Raw genomic sequence first — 26,026 nt, 5'->3', positions numbered from 1 at the left:
GCGGTCAAACAACCACCCCTCATCACTGTCAAACGCTCCCTAAAACACTTCTGCGAACAGGCCTTTCTAATTGACCTGGCCGGGGTATCCTGGAATGACATTGACCTCATCCCATCATTAGAGGATGCCTGGTTATTCTTTAAAAGTGCCTTCCTCGCCATCTTAAATAAGCATACTCCATTAAAAAAATGTAGAACTAGGAATAGATATAGCCCTTGGTTCACTCCAGACCTGTCTGCCTTTGACCAGCACAAAAATATCCTGTGGCGTTCTGCATTAGCATTGAATAGCCCCCTGTGATATGCAACTTTTTAGGGAAGTTAGGAAAGCTAAGGCTAGCTTTTTCAAACAGAAATTTGCATCCTGTAGAACAAACTCAAAAAGGTTCTGGGACACTGTAAAGTCCGTGGAGAATAAGAGCACCTCCTCCCACTGCACTGAGGCTAGGAAGCAATGTCTCTACCGATAAATCCACGATAATTGAGAATTTTAAGAAGCATTTTTCTACGGCTGGCCATGCTTTCCACCTGGCTACCCCTACCCCGGTCAACAGCCATGCGCTCCCCACAGCAACACGCCCAAACCTCCCCCACTTCTCCTTCACCCAAATCCAGATAGCGGATGTTCTGAAAGAGCTGCAAAATCTGGACTCCTACAAATCAGCCGGGCTAGACAATCTAGACCCTCTCTTTTAGAGGTCGACCGATTATGATTTTTCAACGCCAGTACCGATTTATTGGAAGACCAAAAAAGGCAATACCGATTCATATACCGAATTTTTTAAATTATTTTTTGATTTATTTGTAATAATGACAATTACAATACTGAATGAACACTTATTTTAACTTAATATAATACACCAATAAAATCAATTTAGCCTCAAATAAATAATTAAACATGTTCAATTTGGTTTAAATAATGCAAAACAAAGTGTTGGAGAAGAAAGTAAAAGTGCAATATGTGCCATGTAAGAAAGCTAACGTTTAAGTGCCTTGCTCAGAACATGGGAACATATGAAAGCTGGTGGTTCCTTTTAACATAAGTCTTCAATATTCCCAGCTAAGTTTTAGGTTGTAGTTATTATAGGAATTGTAGGACTATTTCTCTCTAAACGATTTGTATTTCATATACCTTCTCTGCTCAGCCACGCTCAAGGTCCTAAACGATATCATAACCGCCATCGATAAGAGACATTACTGTGCAGGAGTATTCATCGACCTGGCTAAGGCTTTCGACTCTGTCAATCACAACATTCTAATTGGCAGACTCAACAGCCTTGGTTTCTCAAATGATTGCCTCGCTTGGTTCACCAACTACTTCTCCGATAGAGTTCAGTGTGTCAAATTGGAGGGCCTGTTGTCTGGACCTCTGGCAGTCTCTATGGGTGCCACAGGGTTCAATTGGAGGGCCGACTCTCCTCTGTATACATCAATGATGTTGCTCTTGCTGCTGGTGATTCTTTGATCCACCTCTACGCTGACGACACCATTCTGTATACCTCTGGCCCTTCGTTGGACACTGTGTTAACTAACCTCCAGATTAGCTTCAGTGCCATACAACTCTCCTTCCGTGGCTTCCAACTGCTCTTAAATGCAAGTAAAACTAAATGCATGCTCTTCAACCGATCGCTGCCCGCACCCGCCCGCCCGTCCAGCATCACTACTCTGGACGGTTCTGACTTAGAATATGTGGACAACTACATACCTAGGTGTCTGGTTAGACTGTAAGCTCTCCTTCCAGACTCACATTAAGCATCTCCAATCCAAAATTAAATCTAGAATCGGCTTCCTATTTCGCAACAAAGCATCCTTCACTCATGCTGCCAAACATACCCTAGTAAAACTAACCATCCTACATATCCTCGACTTCGGCGACGTCATTTACAAAATAGCCTCCAATACCCTACTCAACAAGCTGGATGCAGTCTATCACAGTGCCATCCGTTTTGTCACCAAAGCCCCATATACTACCTACCACTGCAACCTGTATGATCTCGTTGGCTGTCCCTCGCTTCATACTCGTCGCCAAACCCACTGGCTCCAGGTCATCTACATGTCTCTGCTAGGTAAAGCCCCGCCTTATCTCAGCTCACTGGTCACCATCGCAGCACCCACCCGTAGCACGCGCTCCAGCAGGTATATCTCACTGGTCACCCACAAAGCCAATTCTTCCTTTGGCCGCCTCTCCTTCCAGTTCTCTGCTGCCAATGACTGGAACGAACTGCAAAAATCTCTGAAGCTGGGGACTCTTACCTCTCTCACTAGCTTTAAGCACCAGCTGTCAGAGCAGATCACTGCACCTGTACGTAGCTCATCTGTAAATAGCCCATCCAATCTACCTCATCCCAATACTGTATTTATTTATCTTGCTCCTTTGCACCCCAGTATCTCAACTTGCACATTCATCTTCTGCACATCCTACCATTCCAGTGTTTAATTGCTATATTGTAATTACTTTGCCACCATGGCCTATTTATTGCCTTGCCTCTCTTATCCTACCTCATTTGCACATGCTGTATATAGATTTTTCTACTGTATTATTGATTGTATGTTTGTTTATTCCATGTGTAACTCTGTGGTTGTATGTGTCGAACTGCTTTGCTTTACCTTGGCCAGGTCGCAGTTGCAAATGAGAACTTGTTCTCAACTAGCCTACCTCGTTAAATAAGGGTGAGAAAAAAATAATAACGGTATTTGAATGTTTGGTTTGTTAAATGTGATACGCTGTGTGTAAAGTCCATTCCTATAGTTTACTCCGCTACTTGAGTCATCCCTCTCCGCTCTCTCTCTCTCCACGCCGCCTTCCACAGACGTAGTCCCACCCGGTCACTCAAGGAGTGCATTTATTGTTGCTTGACCACGAGACACTTTTGTTCAGTCTGCATGGTCAATGCAGCACATGCAACAATGTTGATGACAGCAATGTTGTTTCCAATTTGATCTTAATATAAATCTACAATCGTTCTATAATTACAATATTAGTTTGTTTCTTACATCTGCAAACAGCTAGTTTGTATTTTCTTAACAAGTTAAGCTAAATCGTGTTAGCCACAAATGCTAATCGCTAGTTAGCTGTCAAGCGAAGTACTGAGTCAGCGCAAACGTAGCTAGCTAATACAGCCTGAAACCAGTACTGGCGGAGGCTTAAATCAGCCTGTTTGTGAAAAAGTATCTTCTAAATGAAAGAGGAGTAGGCGAAGCATGAATTGTTGGCTACATGAATAAAGATGTAATGTAGTCAAAGAATATAGGGTCCCCTAGGAAACACGGAACATCACTTTTGTTCCTACCCTGTCACAATAACTCGTCCATGGCATTTTTATTCATTGTCATGTCAAACAACACTGTATTCATAGTGCCCACAATTATTTATATTCTAACTATAGAATTATAATGAACATTCTATTTTCATGATTCCAAAAGTTCTCCCAAGTGTTTATCTAAATCGCAATTGCAACATTTGGTTAAAAATAAGGCCTAGTATTTTTGCCCATATTGTGGCAGTTTGGAAATGATCTCAAAATGAGTGCAGGAAATTATTTTAGGTTGAATTGAACAGTATAAAACAATCAGAATGGAGAAAGACGCATTGAAATAATTTAGAATATAAATGAAGCAAAAAAGAGACGTCCTTTCACTCACTGTATTTATTTTCAGCAATGTGTCCCTGAACAAAGGGGGGTCAAAATCAAAAGTAACAATAAGTATCTGGTGTGGCCACCAGCTGCATTAAGTACTGCAGTGCATCTCCTCCTCATGGACTGCACCAGATTTGCCAGTTCTTGCTGTGAGATGTTACCCCACTCTTCCACCAAGGCACCTGCAAGTTCCCGGACATTTCTGGGGGGAATGGCCCTAGCCCTCACCCTCCGATCCAACAGGTCCCAGACGTGCTCAATGGGATTGAGATCCGGGCTCTTTGCTGGCCATGGCAGAACACTGACATCCCTGTCTTGCAGGAAATCACGCACAGAACAAGCAGTATGGCTGGTGGCATTGTCATGCAGGAGGGTCATGTCAGGATGAGCCTGCAGGAAGGGTACCACATGAGGGAGGAGGATGTCTTCCCTGTAACGCACAGCGTTGAGATTGCCTGCAATGACAACAAGCTCAGTCCGATGATGCTGTGACGCACCACCCCAGACCATGGCGGACCCTCCACCTCCAAATCGATCCCGCTCCAGAGTACAGGCCTCGGTGTAACGCTCATTCCTTCGACGATAAACGTGAATCCGACCATCACCCCTGGTGAGACAAAACCGCGACTCGTCAGTGAAGAGCACTTTTTGCCAGTACTGTCTGGTCCAGTGACAGTGGGTTTGTGCCCATAGGCGACGTTGTTGCCAGTGATGTTTGGTGAGGACCTGCCTTACAACAGGCCTACAAGCCCTCAGTCCAGCCTCTCTCAGCCTATTGCGGACAGTCTGAGCACTGATGGAGGGATTGTGCGTTCCTGGTGTAACTCGGGCTGTTGTTGTTGCCATCCTGTACCTGTCCTGCAGGTGTGATGTTCAGATGTACTGATCCTGTGCAGCTGTTGTTACACGTGGTCTACCACTACGAGGACTATCAGCTGTCCGTCCTGTTTCCCTGTAGCGCTGTCTTAGCGTATCACAGTACAGACATTGCAATGTATTGCCCTGGCCACATCTGCAGTCCTCATGCCTCCTTGCAGCATGCCCAAGGCATGTTCACGCTGATGAGCAGGGATGACCCTGGGCATCTTTCTTTTGGTGCTTTTCTGAGTCAGTAGAAAGGCCTCTTTAGTGTCCTCAGTTGAAATGAAAATGCACTATGGATGTGACAAATGGACAATTTTTCTTACCATTTTAACTGACATTTTCTTCCATTAAAAAGAAATGAAAAATTCACAAAATTCCACGTGAATTGACAATGCATCTGTGCCGCTGCCAGAAACGGTTTGGGTCTCATGGTGCGTCCCTTTCAGATGGTTAAGCATTGCACCTATACTACCATTACTGTACCTCAATTCCACCTCGCAAAGTTTGCATCTAACTTAGTGTTGCCATACAGGACTTCGCTGCTGTCGCTTGCCTTTCTCTGCCATTTTTCCACAGTTAACGACGATGAAGTAGGAATCGATTAATAAGATTCAGTATTTTTGCAGTGGAAGAAACTAGCTAGCGAGGGACGGAGAGAGAGGGAGTGGAGCGGCACAGTATAGGCAGGTTGGCCACCAGGCAGGCAGTCAGAACTGTTCACTAGGTTGATCTATCGTCAATCAAAAGCTGTATCTAGGCAATTTCTTGGCTTGCAATGTCTCGCAACCCCGTAATGACAAAGCAAAAACAGGCTTGAGAACATTTAGCAAATTCATTTAAAGAAATTAAATTAAAGTATCACATTTTCATAAGTTTTCAGACCCTTTACTGAGTACTTTGTTGAAGCACCTTTGGCAACGATTACAGCCTCAAGTCTTCTTGAGTATGATGCTACAAGCTTGGCACACCTGTATTTGTGGAGTTTCTCCCGTTCTTCTCTGCAGATCCCCTCAAGCACTGTAAGGTTGGATGATGGGGAGCATCGCTGCACAGCTATTTTCAGGTCTCCAGAGATGTTCGATTGGGTTCAAGTCCGGGCTCTGGCTGGGCCACTCAAGGACATTCAGAGACGTGTCCCGAACCCACTCCTGCATTGTCTTGGCTGTGTACTTAAGGTCGTTGTCCTGTTGTAAGGTGAACCTTTGCCCCCCAGTCTGAGGTTCTGAGTGCTCTGGAGCAGGTTTTCATCAAGGATATCTCTGTACTTTGCTCTGTTCAACTTTCCCTCGATCCTGACTAGTCTCCCAGTCCTTGCTGCTGAAAAACATCCCACAGTATGATGCTGCCACCACCATACTTCACCGTAGGGATGGTGCCAGGTTTCCTCCAGACGTGACACTTGGCATTCAGGCCAAGGAGTTCATTCATGGTTTCATAAGACCAGAGAATCTTGTTTCTCATGGTCAGAGAGTCCATTAGGTGCCTTGTGACAAACTCCAAGTGGGCTGTCATGTGCCTTTTACTGAGGAGTGGCTTCCGTCTGGCACTCTACCATAAAGGCCTGATTGGTGGAGTGCTGCAGAGATGATTGTCCTTTTGGAAGGTTCTCCCATCTCCACAGAGGAACTCTGGAGCTCTGTCAGAGTGACCATTGGGTTTTTGGTCACCTCCCTGACCAAGGCCATTCTCCCCAGTTTGCTCAGTTTGTCCGGGCGGCCAGCTCTAGGAAGAGTCTTGGTGGTTCCAAACTTCTTCCACTGTGTTCTTGGGGACCTTCAATGCTGCAGAAATGTTTTTGTACCCAAACCCAGATCTGTACTTTGACACAATCCTCTCTCGGAGCTCTACTGACAATTCCTCATGGCTTGGTTTTTGCTCTGACATGCACTGTCAACTGTGGGACCTTTATATAGACAGATGTGGGCCTTTCCAAATCATGTCCAATAAATTAAATGTACCACAGGTGGACTCCAATCAAGTAGTGGAAACAACATTTCAAGGATGATCAATGGAAACAGGATGCACCTGAGTCTCATAGCAAAGGTTCTGAATACTTATGTAAATAAGGTATTTCAGTTTTTTATTTTTAATACATTTGCAAACATTTCTAAAAACCTTTTTTCGCTTCGTCATTACGGGGTATTGTGTGTAGATTGATTTGATTTTGAATTTGTTTTATAGAATCCATATTAGAATAAGGCTGTAATGAAATAAAATGTGGGAAAAATCAAGGGGTCTGAATACTTTCCAAATGCACTTGGACTCATTGTACATTTTGTATAGAATCTTACATAAGCCATAGGCAATGGGGACTGCAGAAGGTTTGCGAATTCTCTGCATACTGTTTTCTGTGGTTCAGAAAGGAGAGTAAAGAACACCTGACATTAATTCACAGAACTAGACACCTGTATTCAGTTGATGTGAGTTTTGCTGAGCAACTATCTCATTTACCCCTGTTACAGCCGGTATGTACTTCCAAAAGGACCTCTAATGTATGGAGGTGCCGAATAGGAATTTTGAGTCTCATAGCAAAGGGTCTGAAAACGTATGTAAATAAGTTTTTGCAAAAATGTCTAAACCGGTTTTAGCTCTGTCATTATGAGGTGTTGTGTTTAGATTGATGAGGGGGGAAAAATAATTTAATCTATTTTGGAATAAGGCTGTAACGTTGTAAAAGGGAAGGGGTCTTAATACTTTCCGAATGCACTGTATATACATCAGCGTGATCAGATACCAGTATGCTCCCGATTATGCATGAGAGGGTGGAGGAGAGGAAAGTGCTAGAAATTATGAAATAGTCAATCTTAGAATAAACATTATGTGGGGAGGAGTAAAGTGTATAGTCTCTTGTTGTTGGATTGAACATTCTCTACACGTCAACCAAACCTAGAGTCTTTGAGAGCCTATCTAATACCCCAACTGACCTAGATGGATGGGAAAGCGATGGGCTACTGCAGTCCAGAATGGGATCAAGAACCTGATTTAAAGTCTCGATTAGAATGGGAAAGTCACTCGTCCCAGCCAGTCTGCATTCTAGGTCCCCCCCAAAGAAGGATCATCTATATGGGGACATGTATACTCCGTTTATTAGGTACACCCATCTAGTACCGGGTTGGACCCACCAGCCTGAATTCTTTGGGACATGGAAACGTTGCTGAATTGGTATCAAGAGACATAACGTGTGCCAGGAAAACATTCCCTACACCACCGACACCAGGCAGGATGGGGCCATGGACTCATGCTGCTTGTCCGGTGTTGGTGATGGCGTGCCCACTGGAGCCGCTTCTTCTTGTTTTTAGCTGAGGGGTGGAACATGGTCGTCTGCTGCAATAGCCCATCCGTGACAAGGACTGACAAGTTGTGCATTCCGAGATGCCGTTGTGCACACCACTGTTGTACTGCACCATTATTTGCCTGTTTGTGGGCCCGCCTGTTAGCTTACACAATTCTTGCCATTCTCCAGCTGGATGTTTTTTGTTTGTTGCACCATTCTCGGTAAACCTTAGACACTTGTGCGTGCCAAGCCCAGGAGGCCGGACATTTCTGAGATACTGAAACTGGCGAGCCTGGCACCGGTGACAATACAATGCTCAAAGTTACTTAGGTCACTGGTTTTGCCCATTCAATCAAACAGTAACGGAATGCCTCTATGCCCGTTTGTCTGCTTTATACGGCGAGCCACGGCCACGTGACTCACTGTCTGTAGGAGAAAACCATTTTCGTGAAAGGGGTTGTGTACCTAATAAATATTAGCCAGAAATAAAGGATGTCCCTGAATCTCAGCATCCTTAGCTACTTTAGGACATTTTAAATTGTAGATAAAATTGCTACACCCCTGCTCGTACTAGACTCAGTAAAAGAAAAACATTACCCATCTAGCCTCTAGACAGATTCTTGGACTCCATCTCTGTGAGCTGCGTCTCCTGTAGAAAGAAGACGTTAAATTCTTTCAGATTTAAGTATGATTAGAACTTTATTCCTCTTAACTGACTCATTCCCTTCATGTTCAATGTTGAGAAGCTCAGCCCCTTATTCCCGTCAGAAAGTGTTACATCTACATGTACGATGCGTTAATTAAGCACAGGGAAGAAAGACTAAGTCCCACAAAAAAAGGAAATGACATGGCCATTAGTATGCAGACCAAAACTATTTGCGCTGAACAACACTAAACATACAGCCCCTGATTCGCAAACTAAAAAGCCGCTGAAATGAAGGCACCATCATATGAGCTAATATACTCTGATGCAACCATAACCTTATAGTAAGTAAAGCTTCATAATCCAACAGCAGGGGCAGAAAAAAGAAAGCTGCTGTTTTGTCCCTGTAACCTAAATTACATAAAAACAACACTATTATGATAAGTTGGGAGAGAAATAGCAAAGTATGATGAATAACAAAAATCCCCTTGATAGCTATAGAAAAGTGAACACGAAGTCCACACTCTTCGCTACATAACCAAGTTACTTGGTTCAAGTCTGGGCTAAATACCTGTGCTACTCTCCCGTTATGTGGTAGCTGGCTACAGCCAGCCATCAGAACTTGCCAGCCAGCTACCCTAGCCGGCCATCCCTCCATCCAGTGTTCACCTGAGCCCCAAACCAATGTCATGGCTAGTAGGGGTCAGCCACAGATAGTGAGTGTCGGTAAATGTCTGATGTAGTAAATCACATGGAGTTGATGAATTGTAGTGCCTTAGGGTTGTTGAACTGGCGCTGTCCTCCCCCGGTGTCGATGTGCAGTACACTCGCCGCTCCTGGAGAAGTTTCTTGCACTCCTGGAATTTCTGTTGCTGGTTCTGGACATCTCTGCTGTAGTCCGGGTAGATGCTGATGCGTTGATCTTGTGAACGTCTTTCTTTGCACTAATGGCATCTTGGAAGAAGAGGAACTTTGAGATCAGGGTTCTCGGTGGTTGGCCCGTGCCATTGCGGGTCAGTGACTCCCCACAATGTTTGCAACACTGGTTGAAATTAGATGAAAGGGGTACTGGTTGATTGCTTTTTTCAAATCCAATATATTTTCCCCGTTGATTCCACGTCACAAAACGTTGACAAATTACGTTGAAACAGTGTTTATTCAACCACTGTGTACCCAGTGGGTTATTTACTGTAGCCACTATTACTTATTTAATGTAGCCACACTTCTTTCTCTCCTCTCTGCAATGTATAATATCTTTCTCCTCTCTGCAGTGTATGATATAATGAGGAACTTCACAGCAACTCTTTGTTCTCTCCTCTACAGTGTATGATATAGTGAAGAACTTCACAGCGGATTACGACAAGGCCCTAATATTCAATAAGGTTCACCATGAGCTCAACCAGTTCTGCAGCGTCCATTCTCTTCAGGAGGTCTACATCGGCTTGTTCGGTAAGTGTAAACAATAGGCAGTTCTAGAATATTAGTTCAATGGGTTTAAAGGGTTTTTCTCAATATGCATACTACCATGCTCCAAGTGCATTCTCTGAGGACATTCTGTTGAGTACGTACTTGTGAGGACGAGATTGTGGAGAACGCATAAAACATTTAATTTGAGGAGCACTCACACTCCCCATAGTGTATTACCTCACGCTGAATCTCCCCAATGTTATCCAAGGTAGATGTAAATTCTTTGTGGGTCGCTAGCTAGCTAGCCAGTTAGCCCTATTGACTTACCCATTCACTGAACCTTCCTTCTTCTAGCCAGGACAATGGCAATAGTGAGAAAACAAGATATACACAAAGCATAATTATCAGCTAGATATGTGAATCTGAATAATGTCGCTAACTAGATAGTATAACAGTCAAAAATGATCTAAAACCAATGTTATCCAAGGCAGCTGTCAATTCTTCATGGGTAGCTAGGTAACAATTCTTCCTGGCTATCTGGCTAGCTAACCATAGTAGCTAGCCAGTTAGCTCTATTATGGGCTTATGACCTACACATGCTATAGTGGGTATCATGGTCTCCATGGTATATCCTTTAACCCTGTTCTTTCTCTCTCTGTGTGTGTGTGTGTGTGTGTGTGTGTGTGTGTGTGTGTGTGTGTGTGTGTGTGTGTGTGTGTGTGTGTGTGTGTGTGTGTGTGTGTGTGTGTGTGTGTGTGTGTGTGTGTGTGTGTGTGTGTGTGTCCTCCCAGACCAGATAGATGAGAACCTGAAGCTGACCTTACAAGAGGATCTGACCAGCATGGCTCCTGGACTCATCATACAGGTACTGGAACTGACTGGGAGGGAGAGACATGGGAGGGGGGAGGCGGGAGGGAGAGGCATGGGAGGCGGGAGGGAGAGGCGCGGGAGGGAGAGGCATGGGAGGCGGGAGGGAGAGACATGGGAGGCGGGAGAAACTTGTCTTAGGGAATCCTTGCATACCATTAAAATATTGTTAATTAATCAATGTTTTTTAAAATATATTTACAGTGCCTTCAGAAAGTATTAACCACCTTGACTTTTTCCACATTTTGTTGTGTTACAAGGTGTGATTAAAATATATTTAATTGTAATTTTTTGTCAACAATCTACACAAAATACTCTATCAAAAATTCTAACATTTGTAAAATATAAATTTTTCAAGCTGTGTTAAGTTAGTTGCTGATCATTGCTAGACAGCCATTTTCAAGTCTTGCCATAAATTCTCAAGCTGATTTTAAGTCAAAACATTAACTAGACCACTCAAGAACATTCAACATGGTCTTGGTAAGCTATGAAGTGGTACTCAGTGATGTGTTGTGTTGGATTTACCCCAAACATACCGCTTTGTTCAGGACATAATGTTCATTTCTTTGCCACATGTTTTTGAAGGTTTACTTTAGTGCCTTATTGCAAAGGCTTCCATCTTTTCACTCTGTCATTAAGGTTAGTATTGTGGAGTAACTACAATGTTGTTGATCCATCCTCAGTTTTCTCCTATCACAGCCATTAAACTCTGTAACTGTTTTAAAGTAACCATTTGCCTCATTGTGAAATCCCTGAGCGGTTTCCTTCCTGTCCGGGAACTGAGTTAGGAAGGACGCCTGTACCTTTGTAGTGACTGTATTGATACACCATCCAAAGTGTAATTAATAACTTCCCCATGCTTAAAGGGATATTCAATGTCTGCTTTTTTTTTTACCCATCTATCAATAGATGCCCTTCTTTGCGAGGCATTGGAAAATCTCCCTGGTCTTTGTAGTTGAATTCACTGCTCGACTGAGGCTACACAACATTTTCTCTGAAATTTAGCTGTGCCAAGAACTGGATTTTGTGATGATGAATGTCAGGTGATGAGTGGGCTGCAAAAAGCTCCTGTATGGACTGTAAAGCAGTGTTTTTTTCTGGATCAAAAAGGAGCTTAGGTGGTGGGCGTACCGGGGGGCGTGGCAGGGTCGGCCCACTGGCACAGCTTAATTTCAGACAATTCTAGAGGCCCACATTTTGGCAGTGTAGAGAAAGATTTACATTTTCAAGCCACTTTTGTGTAATTCTTCAAATTTCTCCATGCAGCTGAGAAACATTTTTGCAGTTTTAAAGCAAATTTCGTGCAATCCTGCACATTTTGCCATGCAGCTGAGAAAATGTTGCTGTTGTCGTGTCTTTGTCATCATTAAAAGTGAACTGTTATTTTATCAAATCAATTCTCTGTAATTATTATTACGTGATTAAACTAATCATGTAATTGTAATTAACTAGGAAGTCGGGGCACCAAGGAAAATCTTCAGATTACAAAGTTATAATTTTCTGAATATAACTCTTCAGATATTTTAATATCTGATCAATTAGTCTTCTATTAATTCATTATTCTTTACTTCACGTCAGTCTCATTCCAAACGTCGTAAATTGTTGGTTATCTGCAAGAACCCAGCCTTTACTATGAGTCATTCATACACCAATTGGCTTAATCTTTTATTTACTAACTAACTAAATAATCACAGAAATGCATAAACAAACAGATATGTTACTAACAAATGATAGGGAAGGTTCCCTAGTGGGCTAAGCCGATATGACAGCTTGGTGGACAAAGGGAAGTGGGTGTGGACTGAGAGAGAGCGGGAAAGACGAAAGGGATCACTACACACAGTTGATCATTATATTATCTGAAATGCTAACCCTTTGCACATGAACGCTCACTCATTCGGGAATAATTGCAATCAATATATATTTACGCCTATGTGTCGTGATCTCCTCTGTTGAAATCCGGTCTGTCTGCTGGAGAGTTCATCCGAGTCTCTCTTTCTGTTTCCATGAAGATCAAAGTCTTTCGTGGTTAGAATGGATACTTAGAGTACCATTCAGAAATGTTCTCACAGATGGATGTTTCGGCGGTTGTCGGTATTCGCATCCCAAGTTTACATAATTTATAGCCGCAGACGAGTAATTAGTATCTAAGATTTGCTCTTATTCTGTAGGGATCGATAGTTTCAGAGTTTAACCATTTCCAGCCGTGTAGCCAATGCTCCACATGGTATGGTTAGGAATTGGGAATTGGGGCGGCAGGTAGCCTGGTGGTTATAGCGTTGGACTAGTAACCGGAAGGTTGCAAGATCGTATCCCCGAGCTGACAAGGTAAAAATCTGTTGTTCTGCCTCTGAACAAGGCAGAACAACCCACTGTTCCTAGGCCGTCATTGAAAATAAGAATTTGTTCTTAACTGACTTGCCTAGTTAAATAAAGGTAAAATAAAAATTAAATAAATAAATACTTTTAAAAAATGCAATAACTATTCGCAATCACAGCTTACGCTGTGGGTTTGCTTAGTCTTGGTACTCAAACCTGTGCCACCTCAGCTTGCACCGAGGTATGTGTGGTCTGAAGATGATTTCCTCTGGAGGGGGTTTTAGTCGTAACAATAGGAAAGGGCTGTTCCATGATGCCAGATCATGTCTGTGCTCACGGGGGCGGGCCAATGACTTAGTTAAACTTTAAAGGGAATACAATTCTCTCACATTAAAGGTTTAACATCACATCATTTCACAAATAGTTTCATCTTAACTCATTCATTTTATACAAGAATTAGATGCAAATCTCTTAACTGAGGAACCTGTATAAGCAGAGTTAGGGTAATGTGGCTATATTGTTTTTCATGAGGTCACAAACATGAAACAAAATGGACAGTGTCGTAGCTGGCTTCTCCACTGACCGTTTAAACAATATTCAAAATATGGATATTGTTCAGTTCTCAAATTCTGTGATGTAGTAGAAGTTCTACTGTGGAACTCTCTCTCTCCATACTGCGTGGCCAGGGGGAGAGAGTCTCCGCCAGGAATTTACGACCTTAGATAACAGAACCTGGGTGTAGGAGAGAGTGAGAGAGGGTTAAGCCATGATCTATACCCAGAAAGGGCCATGTCATGACACTGTTTTAGAGAAAGTTTCCTGCAATGCTATGCATTTTTCCATGGCTAATTTGCTCAAACACAATAACAAAATATATTCTTCTAAATTCATTGTTTTGGGAATTTGCAATTCTCCCTGACTGTCTCATTTTCATTTTGGTAATTTTTTGTTGTCAAAGACTAATTTAAACGTTAAGAAAAATGTTCAGTTTGTCACATCCATAGTTGCAATTTCTGGACTAGAGAACCATGGGAACATTCAGGCAAACAAAAAGGAGAGTGAGATTCTGGCAGACGCGGAGAGAAATAATCATTTCCTTCCCCAACTCTGCTCATTCCTGTAAAGCATTTGGTTTCAGTCTGTTCTCTCTATTCCTGTAGAGCTGAGATGTTTGTTTTTGTTGCTCATTTGGGTCTCAAGTTAAAAAGGGAAAATAAGGGTTAATGTCCCACTGGATATAAAAACACTCAGTTGTTTCTTCCCATAAATCCTCTAGAAGAAACTACAGTAACAACTGTAGGTTTTACCAGGAACTAATAATACTACAGTTCACTTCAGAGGGAGTTTGGGGAGGAGGATTGTGTTTTGTTTTTACAAGGCTGTCTCCCAAATGGCACCCTATGTATTCCCTTGACTGGAACCTTAAGGGGCCCGGTCAAAGGTAGTGCACTACAATGGCAATAGACTGCCAATTGGAACTTAGCCTAGATGATCCTCTGGTAATGATAATTAATCTTATTACCATGTATTAAATTACAGGACCACAGTAAAAGAATGTTCGATATAATCTCAAGTCTCCCTTCTTTTTCATACTTGTGGTTTGGCAATCTTTACCACAGGCGGTCCGGGTTACGAAGCCCAACATCCCTGAGAGCATTCGCAGGAACTATGAGATGATGTGAGTAGAACATTTGGCTGTAGAACACTGAAACTTTCCATATTCCCTGAATCCCCAACCCCCTGCTGTGTGTTCTTTATATGGGTTGTTCTACAGAAGTGGTATAAATTGGGGGGTTGGAATGAAAGTTATATTTGTATTAGCCTTTTTATCCCAAACTTTCAGCACACGTCTTCCAACATATGTCTGGTAGACATACACTCAGTGGTGAATTTATTATGTACGCCCATCTAATACCAGACCGGACCCCCCTTTGCCTCCAGAACAGAGTGAATTTCTCAGTGCATGGATTCTAAAAGTTTGAAACGTATGTACGTATTGATACATGCTGACGCGATGGCATCACACAGTTGCTTTAGATTTGACGGCGGTACACCACTGCCATCAGCCTGTACCGTTGACACCATGCAGGATGGGTCCATGGACGGCCATCTGCATGATGCAACAGGAAACGGAATTCGTCGGACCTGGCAATGTTTTTCCACTCCTCAATTGTCCAGTGTAGGTGATCGCATGCCCACTGGAGACTTCTTCTTGAAAAAAGTGGAACCCGGTGTGGTCGTCTGCTGCAATAGCCGATCCGTGACAAGGACAGACGAGTTGTGTGTTCCGAGATGCCGTTCTGCTCACCACTGTTGTACTGTGCCTTTTATTTGTGTGTTTGTGGCCCGCCTGTCAGCTTGCACCATTCTTGCCATTCTACTTCGACCTCTCTCATCAACAAGCTGTTTGCGCCACCAGAGGACTGCCGCAGACTAATGTTTTTTGTTTGTTGTACCGTTCTCAGTAACCTCTAGACGCTAATGCATGAAAAACCCAGGAGGGTGGTCGTTTCTTAGATACTGGCTCCGGCGTGCCTGGCACCAACAATCATACCACGCTCAGTTGCTTAGGTCACTCGTTTTGCCCATTGTAACGTTCCTTCGAACAGTAACTGAATGCATCGATGCCTGTCTGCCTGCTTTATATAGCAAGCCATGGCCACGTGACTCACTGTCTGTAGGAGTGATCCATTTTTATGAACGGGATGGTGTACCTAATAAACTGTTCGGTGAGTGTATATACTACTCACACACTGTTTGTATTGCATATTTAAATATTTACCTGAAATCCCAACCTTAAATTCTATTTGCATACCAAATTTTAAAACATTTTTTTTTACCAGATTTTTCAAAACCTTTAAATAGAATTTAGAGAAATATAAACTATTGTTCTCTGGAAAATGTTCAATGTTGATTGTATGAATCTAAAACTTGTGGATAGATGTTTAAATTATTACTTTACCGATCTTTATTTTGGCAAAATAACAGGCGTTTCGGTGTTGTGTCAATCATAGAGATAAATAAAGGATTCTAGATGGAAATAACTCATTTTGGTATAGACATTATCATTGTTTCCACCATTTAAAAGTAGTCATCTGGGTGGGGATTCCTATGGGTTGAAGCAATGTTCCCTCTAAGCTGTGTGCAGCTCCCCTCGGACTGCCACGCAGAAGAAATATGAGCCCTGAAGGACAAATGGATTAAACAGGTTAATGTCAAGCCCTGCATGTTTTTTTCCCAACAGTCTCATGGAATGTCGGCATTTAACACCACACATGGCTGCTACTGTAGGCTGAATAACAAAGGCCTTGAGGCCGATACGTCAAGCTTATTAAAGATCAGTGATACTATCAAGAGCAGTGTGCAGGTTCCTTCTCGTTTTTATTCTTTATCCTACTGTTACCATGCACCTGGAAAAAAGGTAGCTCAGATGTGCGAGTGCCTTTTGAATTTTGAGCTGTTAAAATGTTATGGGATGCGTTTTTCTCCATTGTTTTTGATGGTAGGCCACTCTGGTAGGCCTATATTATGATCAAATAGCCACAGTTACCTACTTGGCCACTGTTAAAACCAACTTAAAGTGGGTACAGCCTCAGTGTTCACAGTAAATGCCGGAAGTTGCACAACATTTTCACAATGTTCAAGTTTACACTCGGGAGACCTGACATTTTCTCAGTGGCAAATTTTTTTTGAGGGAACATTGGTTGGGAGTGATCAGCCAATGACCAGAGAGCATTGTCTTCAAATTGGGTTGCCTATGGTTTGCAAACCAGACTAAGATAATATCCAGGAGCCAAGACCAATATTTATTCCAGGACATGGGTCCCAAGATCCAGACCCAGTGAGTTGACAATGACAAGTTAATAAAGACAGAATTTTGGGGTCTCAAGTGGTCCCTTTCTTCAATGGTAAGAAACTCAAGTAGAGTAAAGTACAGTAGGGTGCAGTAGAGCACAGTACAGTAGTGAACAGTACAGTATAGCACAATATAGACATCTATGTTTTGGACAAATAGACGCTAATCTTTGGGCTCTTGAAGAGCTGGAGGAACTTTGCTGGCTATGCATGTCAATACTCTACAGTTTTTCCTGGAGTGGGCACTTGTCCATTACCCACATGGTGGTCCTCTAGACAATTCTGTGCTTCCAACTTTGTGGCAACAGTTTGGGGAAGCCCCTTTCCTGTTTCAGTATGACAATGCCCCCGTGCACAAAGCGAGATTCATAAAGAAATTGTTTGTCGAGATCGGTGTGGAAGAACTTGACTGGCCTGCACAGAGCCCTGATCTCAACCACATCGAACAACTATGGGATGAATTGGAACGCCGACTGAGAGCCAGGCCTTATCGCCCAACATTAGTGCCCAACCTCACTAATGATCTTGTGGCTGAATGGAAGCAAGTCCCCGCAGCAATGTTCCAACATCTAGTAGAAAGCCTTCACAGAAGAGCAGAGACTGTTATAGCAGCAAAGGGGGGACCAAATCCATATTCATTCCCATGATTTTGGAATGAGATGTTCGAGGAGCAGGTGTCCACATACTTTTGGTCATGTAATGTATTTGTAGGGTGGTAGCTTAAGGCTACAGTCTTTTAGTGTGTGTTTTGGTAGTGATATCAAAAGTGGGGCAGCATTTTTCAGAGAAAGATGTTTTAAACTACCAATTAGATCAGTATCTTTCAGTGTAATAATAGAACTCAATATGTTCTATTGAAATAATAGTGTTAAGAACATTACAAATCATTCATTGCTAAAGTTTAGTAGTCATGGTTTGGGACAGCCACCTTTCAATTGAAATAGATGTATGAACAATACCTTTGTACTATATTAATTTAACAATATGTTTGTTATTGCCTTGGATTAGAACATATGCATTTTATAGTTTTTTGGGGGGTGAGACAGTAATTTACACCACTTCTGTAGAATCACCCATATATGTTCTCCCCGGACCTAGGCTGTGTCACAAATTGCACCATATTCCCTAAATAGTGCACTACTTTTGACCAGTGCACTACATAGGGAATAAGGATGCAGACCCAAAGTAAGTGGATCTGTCTCTGCTGGTTCATGTCTCTGTCTGCTTTCCACTTACATCTGGAAGACTTTAGTGATGGACTGTTAATGCTGTTTATTCATGGTGTTGAGTTAACATGTTGTTGCACAACACTCACCACACTCATCATTATTCCCTACGATATTCTATGAAATTATAGAACCACTGCATGTTGTGGGACTGGAGAAAGATGTTAACCAGATGTTGGCACGCGCTGTAATCTCTGTGCTGGTGTGTGGGTTTAGGGAGGCTGAGAAGACAAAGCTGCTGATTTCTGCGCAGACTCAGAAGGTGGTGGAGAAGGAAGCGGAGACAGAGCGAAAGAGGGCTGTGATTGGTGAGTCATGGGTGACACTAATGCACTATAACCTTATATTTACACTGACAAAATATTAAACTGACATTTACAATAATACACTGACATTTTATAAACAAATAAGAATTCTTAAGAGGGATTCAGACAGTTCTCTCGCTAAAATCACAGAATATATGGTTAATTTCCTGTCTCCATGTGCTGCTCTACAGAGGCAGAGAAGGTGGCACAAGTGGCGGAAATCAAGTTTAGCCAGAAAGTCATGGAGAAAGAAACAGAGAAAACGATCTCTGAAATTGAAGGTGTGTATATCTGGCAAAAAGATAATACCTGTAAATTTATCATTAGGCCACTGGCAAGTGAAATGGCGTGCTTGTACAACGGGGCTTTTAGGATGCTCTACATTTCTGTCCTGTGACTCATAGAGCTCTGGCTCTATGAGTCACGATGGTAGAAAAAGCAGTTCCCTGAGGACTGACTGAGTGTGGAAGCTCAAAGCACAAATATACATTTAAACAGGGTTTCTTATACTATGGGTCAGGACCCAAAGTGGGACCTGGGCATGTAAAAGGTGGGTCATGAGTTAGGAGAATACATCTATAATTACACGTCATTTCTTCTTAATTTTAATTTGATTTTATTTATTTTTTTCACCTTTATTTAACCAGGTAGGCTAGTTGAGAACAAGTTCTCATTTACAACTGTGACCTGTCCAAGATAAAGCAAAGCAGTTTGACACATATAACACCACAGAGTTACACATGGAATAAACAAACATACAGTCAATAATACAGTAGAAAAAGTCTATATACAGTGTGTGCAAATGAGGTAGGATAAGGGAGGTAAGGCAATAAATAGGCCACGGTGGCAAAGTAATTACAATATAGCAATTAAACACTGGAATGGTAGATGTGCAGAAGATGAATGTGCAAGTAGAGATACTGGGGTGCAAAGGAGCAAGATAAATAAATAAATACAGTATGGGGATAAGGTAGTTGGATGGGCTATTTACAGGTGGGCTATGTACAGGTGCAGTGATCTGTGAGCTGCTCTGACAGCTAGTGCTTAAAGCTAGTGAGGGAGATATGAGTCTCTAGCTTCAGTCATTTTTGCGGTTCGTTCCAGTCATTGGCAGCAGAGAACTGGAAGGAGAGGCGGCCAAAGGAATAATTGGCTTTGGGGGTGACCAGTGAGATATACCTGCTGGAGTGCGTGCTATGGGTGGGTGCTGCTATGGTGAACAGTGAGCTGCGATAAGGCGGAGCTTTACCTAGCAGAGACTTGTAGATGACCTGGAGCCAGTGGGTTTGGCGATGATTATGAGTCGGGGGCCAGCCAACGAGGGTGTACAGGTCGCAGTGGTGGGTAGTATATGGGGCTTTGGTGACAAAACCTAGTCTTCCCCGTAGCTCAGTTGGTAGAGCATGGTGTTTGCAACGCCAGGGTTGTGGGTTCGATTCCCACGGGGGGCCAAGTACGAAAAAAATGTATGAAATGAAAAAAATGAAATGTATGCATTCACTACTGTAAGTCGCTCTGGATAAGAGCGTCTGCTAAATGACTCAAATGTAAATGTAAAACAAATGGCACTGTGATATACGGCATCCAATTTGTTAAGTAGAGCGTTGGAGGCTATTTTGTAAATGACATCGCCGAAGTCGAGGATTGGTAGGATGGTCAGTTTTACTAGGGTATGTTTGGCAGCATGAGTGAAGGATGCTTTGTTGAGAAATAGGAAGCCAATTCTAGATTTAATTTTGGATTGGAGATGCTTACTGTGAGTCTGGAAGGAGAGTTTACAGTCTAACCAGACACCTAGGTATTTGTAGTTGTCCACATATTCTAAGTCAGAACCGTCCAGAGTAGTGATGCTGGACGGACGGGCGGGCAGGTGCGGGCAGCGATCGGTTGAAGAGCATGCATTTAGTTTTACTTGTATTTAAGAGCAGTTGGAGGCCAGGGAAGGAGAGTTGTATGGCATTGAAGCTCGTCTGGAGAGTAGTTAACACAGTGTCCAAAGAAGAGAAGAGAGCCGGCCCGAGAATTGAACCCTGTGGCACCCCCATAGAGACTGCCAGAGGTCTGGACAACAGGCCCTCTGATTTGACACACTGAACTCTATCAGAGAAGTAGTTGGTGAACCAGGCGAGGCAGTCATTTGAGAAACAAAGGCTGTTGAGTCTGCCGATAAGAATGTGGTGATTGACAGAGTCGAAAACCTTGGCCAGGTCGATAATTACGGCTGCACAGTAATGTCTCTTATCGTTGGCGGTTATGATATCGTTTAGGACCTTGAGCGTGGCTGAGGTGCACCCATAACCAGCTCTGAAACCAGATTGCATAGCGGAGAAGGTACGGTGGGATTCGAAATAGTCGGTAATGTGTTTAACTTGGCAGGGTAGGATAGATATAGTTCTGTAGGAGTTTGGGTCTAGAGTGTCTCCCCCTTCGAAGAGGGGGATGACCGCGGCAGGTTTCCGATCTTTGGGAATCTCAGACGATACGAAAGCGAGATTGAACAGGCTAGTAATAGGGGTTGCAACAATTTCGGCAGACCATTTTAGAAAGAGAGGGTCCAGATTGTCTAGCCCAGCTGACTTGTAAGGGTCCAGATTTTGCAGCTCTTTCAGAACGTCAGCTATCTGGATTTGGGTGAAGGAGAAATGGGGGAGGCTTGGGCAAGTTGCTGTGGGGGGTGCAGGGCTGTTGATCGGGGTAGGAGTAGCCAGGTAGAAAGCATGGCCAGCCGTAGAAAAATGCTTATTGAAATTCTCAATTATCGTGGATTTATCGGTGTTGACAGTGTTTCCTAGCCTCAGTGCCGTGGGCAGCTGGGAGGAGGTGCTCTTATTTTCCATGGACTTTACAATGTCCCAGAACTTTTTGGCGTTAGTGTTATAGAATTGAAATTTCAGTTTGAAAAAGCTAGCCTTTGCTTTCCTAACTGCCTGTGTATATTGGTTCCTAACTTCCCTGAAAAGTTGCGTATCATGGGGGCAATTCAATGCTAATGCAGAACGCCACAGGATGTTTTTGTCCTGGTCAAGGGCAGTCAGGTCTGGAGAGAACCAAGGGCTATATCTGTTCCTGGTTAAAACAAATTTGAATGGGGCATGCTTATTTAAGATGGTGAGGAAGGCACTTTTAAAGAATAACCAGGCATCCTCTACTGACGGGATGAGGTCAATATCCTTCCAGGATACCCAGGCCAGGTAGATTAGAAAGGTCTGCTCGCTGAAGTGTTTTAGGGAGCGTTTGACAGTGATGATGGGTGGTCGTTTGTCTGCAGACCCATTACGGATGAAGGCAATGAGGCAGTGATCGCTGAGATCTTGGTTGAAAACAGCAGAGGTGTCTTTGGAGGGCAAGTTGGTTAGGATGATATCTATGAGGGTGCCTGTGTTTCTGGATTTGGGGTTGTACCTGGTGGGTTCATTGATAATTTGTGTGAGATTGAGGGCATCAAGCATTAGATTGTAGGATGTCCGGGGTGTTAAGCATGTCACAGTTTAGGTCACCTAGCTGCATGAGCTCTGAAGGTAGATGGTGGGAAATCAATTCACATATGGTGTCCAGGGCACAGCTGGGGGCAGAGGGTGGTCTATAGCAAGCGGCAACAGTGAGAGACTTGTTTCTGGAAAGGTGGATTTTTAAAAGTAGAAGCTCAAATTGTTTGGGCACAGACCTGGATAGCCTGCAGAGTTCTGTCTTTACTATCTCTGCAGTAGATTGCAACACCGCCCCCTTTGGCAGTTCTATCTTGTCGGAAAATATTATAGTTAGGGATGGAAATTTCAGGGTTTTTGGTGGTCTTCCTAAGCCAGGATTCAGACACAGCTAGGACATCCGGGTTGGCAGAGTGTGCTAAAGCAGTGAATAAAACAAACTTAGAGAGGAGGCTTCTAATGTTAACATGCATGAAACCATGGTTTTTACGGTTACAGAAGTCAACAAATGAGAGCACCTGGGGAGTAGGAGTGGAGCTAGGCACTGCAGGGCCTGGATTAACCTCTACATCACCAGAGGAGGAGTAGGATAAGGGTACGGCTAAGGGCTATCAGAAATGGTTGTCTAGTACGTTCGAAACAGAGAGTAAATGGAGCAGGTTTCTGGGCACGATAGAATAGATTCAAGGCATAATGTACAGACAAAGGTATGGTAGGTTGTGAGAACATTGGAGGTAAACCTAGGTATTGAGTAATGATGAGAGAGATATTGTCTCTAGAGTCGTTTAAACCAGGTGATGTCACCGCATATGTGGGAGGTGGAACTAAATGGTTGGTTAAGGCATATTGTGCAAGGCTAGAGGCTCTTCAGTGAAATAAGACAATCACTAACCAGGACAGTAATGGACAAGGCATATTGATATTAGGGAGAGGGATGTGTAGCCGAGTGATCATAGGGGTCCAGTGAGTGAGTGGTTGGGCTGGCTGGAGACACGGCGATTCAGACAGCTAGCAGGCCGGGGCTAGCAAGCTAGCAGAAGGACCTTAGAGGGACGTCACGAAGGAGGAAAGTCTGTTTTAGCCTCCTCGTGCGGTGATGACGATAGACCAGTCGTGATGGATTAGTAGGGTTCCGAGTAGCAGAGGGGTCCAAGTCCAACTGGCAAAATAGATATAGTGGCCCAAGAAATTGGCCGATGCATCTATTCAGCTAACAGTCCAATATGCTCTAGACAGCTAGCGGGCCACAGCTAGCAGATGGGCATTCAGGGGACGTCGTGACGTAGGGGCAGTTGAGTACTTCCTCGAGCAGGTTACGTCGGTAGTCCAGTCGTGAAGGATCGGTGGGGTTCCATGCCCCGTACCGGCAGTGGAAGGGGCCCGGGTATTGTAGCCCAGGAGTGGCTGATGGGCCTCTTCAGCTTTCCGGGAGAATGGGCCTAGCATGGGCTAGCTCCAGGCTAATTGGTGCTTGCTTCGGGACAGATGTTAGTCAGGAGTAGTCACTCGGATTGCAGCTAGCTAGCTTCTATGATCCAGATGAAAAGGTTCAGAGCTTGCGGTAGGAATCTGGGGATATGGAGAGAAAATAGGTCCGGTATGCTCTGATTTGAGTCGCGTTGTACAAACTGGCGAGAGCTTTCCGAGCTAAAGGTTAGCTGATGACCGCTAGTAGCTAGTGAGTTGGCTAGCTTCTGTTGGGGGATTCCGGTTCCGAGGTAAATAAAAATACTTTAGAAAAAACAGATCCACACCACATTGGGTGAGGTGGGTTGCAGGAGAGTATTTTGAAGTTGAGGTTTAGAAAAATATAAAAAAGATATGCGAAGAATAATATATAGAAAGATATATACATGGGACATGACAAGACGAAGGACAAAGACGTCTGACTGCTACGCCATCATGGAATGAGGACAATTTGGGTCACGGGAGGACGGTCAATTACTCATTTGGGTCTCGAGCTGAAAAAGTTTAAGAACCCCTGATTGAGACATATTCCTGCTCCCTCCTGTCTCCTCAGACATAGTCTCCATTTTAACTAGTGTTGGCATTTCCCAAAGCCCAAGGGATTCTTCTTTTCTACATTTGTTTTCTACACTTTATAGCCCTGCTAATGCTGACGCCTCCTCTCTGACACACTCCTCTTTGTCTCTGACCTCTAACCCCTGGGTTGCAGACAGAGCTTTCCTGGCCAAGATGAGAGCCAGGGCCGATGCAGAGTTCTACACAGCACAAAGAGCCGCTGAGGCCAATAAGGTGAGAGGAGCATACTGAGAGGAGACAGACGGTTCCCCTTGGCCCTAACCCTTCCATGTTTGCAGATCTGAAGGGTCTGCATAATCAGGGCAGTTAAAGAGCTCTCTGCTCCCACTATATTGCTTCCTCCATGCAGATCTACAAATATCCGAGGGTTAGAGCCAAGGGAAGGTAGAAGGGAGTGAATTGTGAGCAGCTGGAACAGTGAGAGAGAACACACTGCCCATCAGGCTACAATCTAACATCACACTACAGCCAGGCATCCATCACTGCCCTGTCTCTCCCCTCTTTCTCTCACTCCTCCCCCTCTCCTCTCTCTTTCTCCTCATCTCTTTCCTTTTCCTATCTCTCTCTGCCTCCCAGTTGAAGCTGACGCCAGAGTACCTGCAGCTGATGAAGTTCCAGGCCATAGCAGCTAACAGTAAGATCTACTTTGGCAGTGAGATCCCCCAGATGTTTGTTGACTCTGGTCCAGGTGCTTCTAAGGCCTCAGCTGCCATGGACGTCCTAGCTGAACAGATCCTGGACCTGGACTGATGGAGGAATGGAGAGGAGAGACCCATTCTAGGGCTGGAGCTGTGGAGCTGGGCCCAGGCCAGGCACAAGGTGGGGTGGTAGAGGAGCCTTGGGTTTTGTTTTTGATTTTATGCATCCCAAATGGCACCTTATTCCCTATATAGTGTACTACTACTATAGCGCACTACTACCCATAGGGCTCTTGTCAAATGTAGTGCACTATATAGGGAATAGGGTGCCATTTGGGATGCAAACCTGGACCAGGAGGCTTTACTAGCTCTACAACAGACTATCCTGAGAAGACCGTAGGCGAAACAAAGAGATATTGAATGTAACAGTGTAATGTGGTTTGTTTCTGTTGGCTGAATTATCACTTTTTGTTTTTGTGTTGTATTTTTCAAATTTCCTCTTGCACCAGGGACATTTAAACATTAACTGAACTTATGCAAGTGTGTGATGTATGTTTTTTTCCATTGTTACTTCATTTGGTAGCGCTTTCTTGTATTTTCTAATGATGGTCGTCTTTTATGTGTTGCATAGCCCATAATAAGTGTATGAGAGATGTGTACAGAGAGACAGTTGTGTGTGTGTGAGATTCATTATTTTATAACTAAAATGTTGGGATTACCTTGTTTCTTCATACAGACCCCTCTCCCATAAGAATTGTCTTACTATCTTGCCAGGCTCTTATCACAACAACAGATGTAACAGATCTTGACTAAATGCATAATTATGAATTTTTTCTCTCATGTACATTATCTCTTGTATAGAGTTGTCACCGTGTGATTTCTTCCCAGAAAAAACAAACAAAAGCTAATTACTTTATGGTATAATGATCTCAATGGGGATGTAATGAAAAATACAGCAGCAGCTTTTTTAACTCTGCATTTCACTCACTGGTGCCCTCAGTGTTGGAGACAGAGCTCATTTGGGGTTAATCATTTGTATGTTTTTCACCAGTGCTTAACTAAACTTGTTTGTGAGGCATTTGATTCTTGTACTGTGTATCTATAAAACTGTTCTCTTAATGTAACTCTGGTTTGCTCTGCGTTAGCCGTGCGAGTGACTACCTGTATAAACTGTTTTAGACTCGCTCAGGTTGACTTGACTGATTATGACTTGAAGGGAACTGTTTTTGCACTCTCACTGATATTAAATTGTGAATGAGCAATCCATAATTTTGTCATTTATACAATAAAATTAGTTTTCCTTTGTAGAGTGACGTTTCTGTGGGTGTTTTCATTGACTTTTTCTTACATTGCCCTTTCACATCTGTCAAGGAAGAAAGACAAACATGTTGAATCTTGATTGGATTCGGCTACATACCACTGCCTATTGAAAGGCTAGTTCAGATGTGCTCATGTTATGTAAATTGTGATGATAGATTCACAGCCATTCAGACTTGCACAAAGATACAGACTGTTTCTGAAGTTAT

General features: G+C 43.4%; 1 protein-coding gene across 3 annotated transcripts in view; it reads left to right on the top strand.

Moving 5' to 3' along the window:
* The window catches only part of erln2 (Erlin-2), a 33,024-nt gene extending 7,217 nt beyond the window's left edge, over nt 1-25,807 (top strand). For all 3 annotated transcript variants that reach the window (XM_014161607.2, XM_014161606.2, NM_001173589.1), the window contains 7 exon segments: nt 9,742-9,867; nt 10,617-10,690; nt 14,628-14,686; nt 18,306-18,397; nt 18,586-18,675; nt 23,996-24,075; nt 24,439-25,807. In XM_014161607.2, the coding sequence (XP_014017082.1) occupies nt 9,742-9,867; nt 10,617-10,690; nt 14,628-14,686; nt 18,306-18,397; nt 18,586-18,675; nt 23,996-24,075; nt 24,439-24,612 (695 nt within the window). In that variant the 3' untranslated portion in view covers nt 24,613-25,807.
* Nucleotides 25,808-26,026: the final 219 nt, after the last annotated feature.

This window comes from Salmo salar, chromosome ssa20 (genome assembly GCF_905237065.1).
Source record: "Salmo salar chromosome ssa20, Ssal_v3.1, whole genome shotgun sequence".
NCBI lineage: Eukaryota > Metazoa > Chordata > Actinopteri > Salmoniformes > Salmonidae > Salmo > Salmo salar.
Note: the sequence above shows the minus strand (reverse complement) of the source record. Positions and strands in the feature narration are given on the sequence as shown.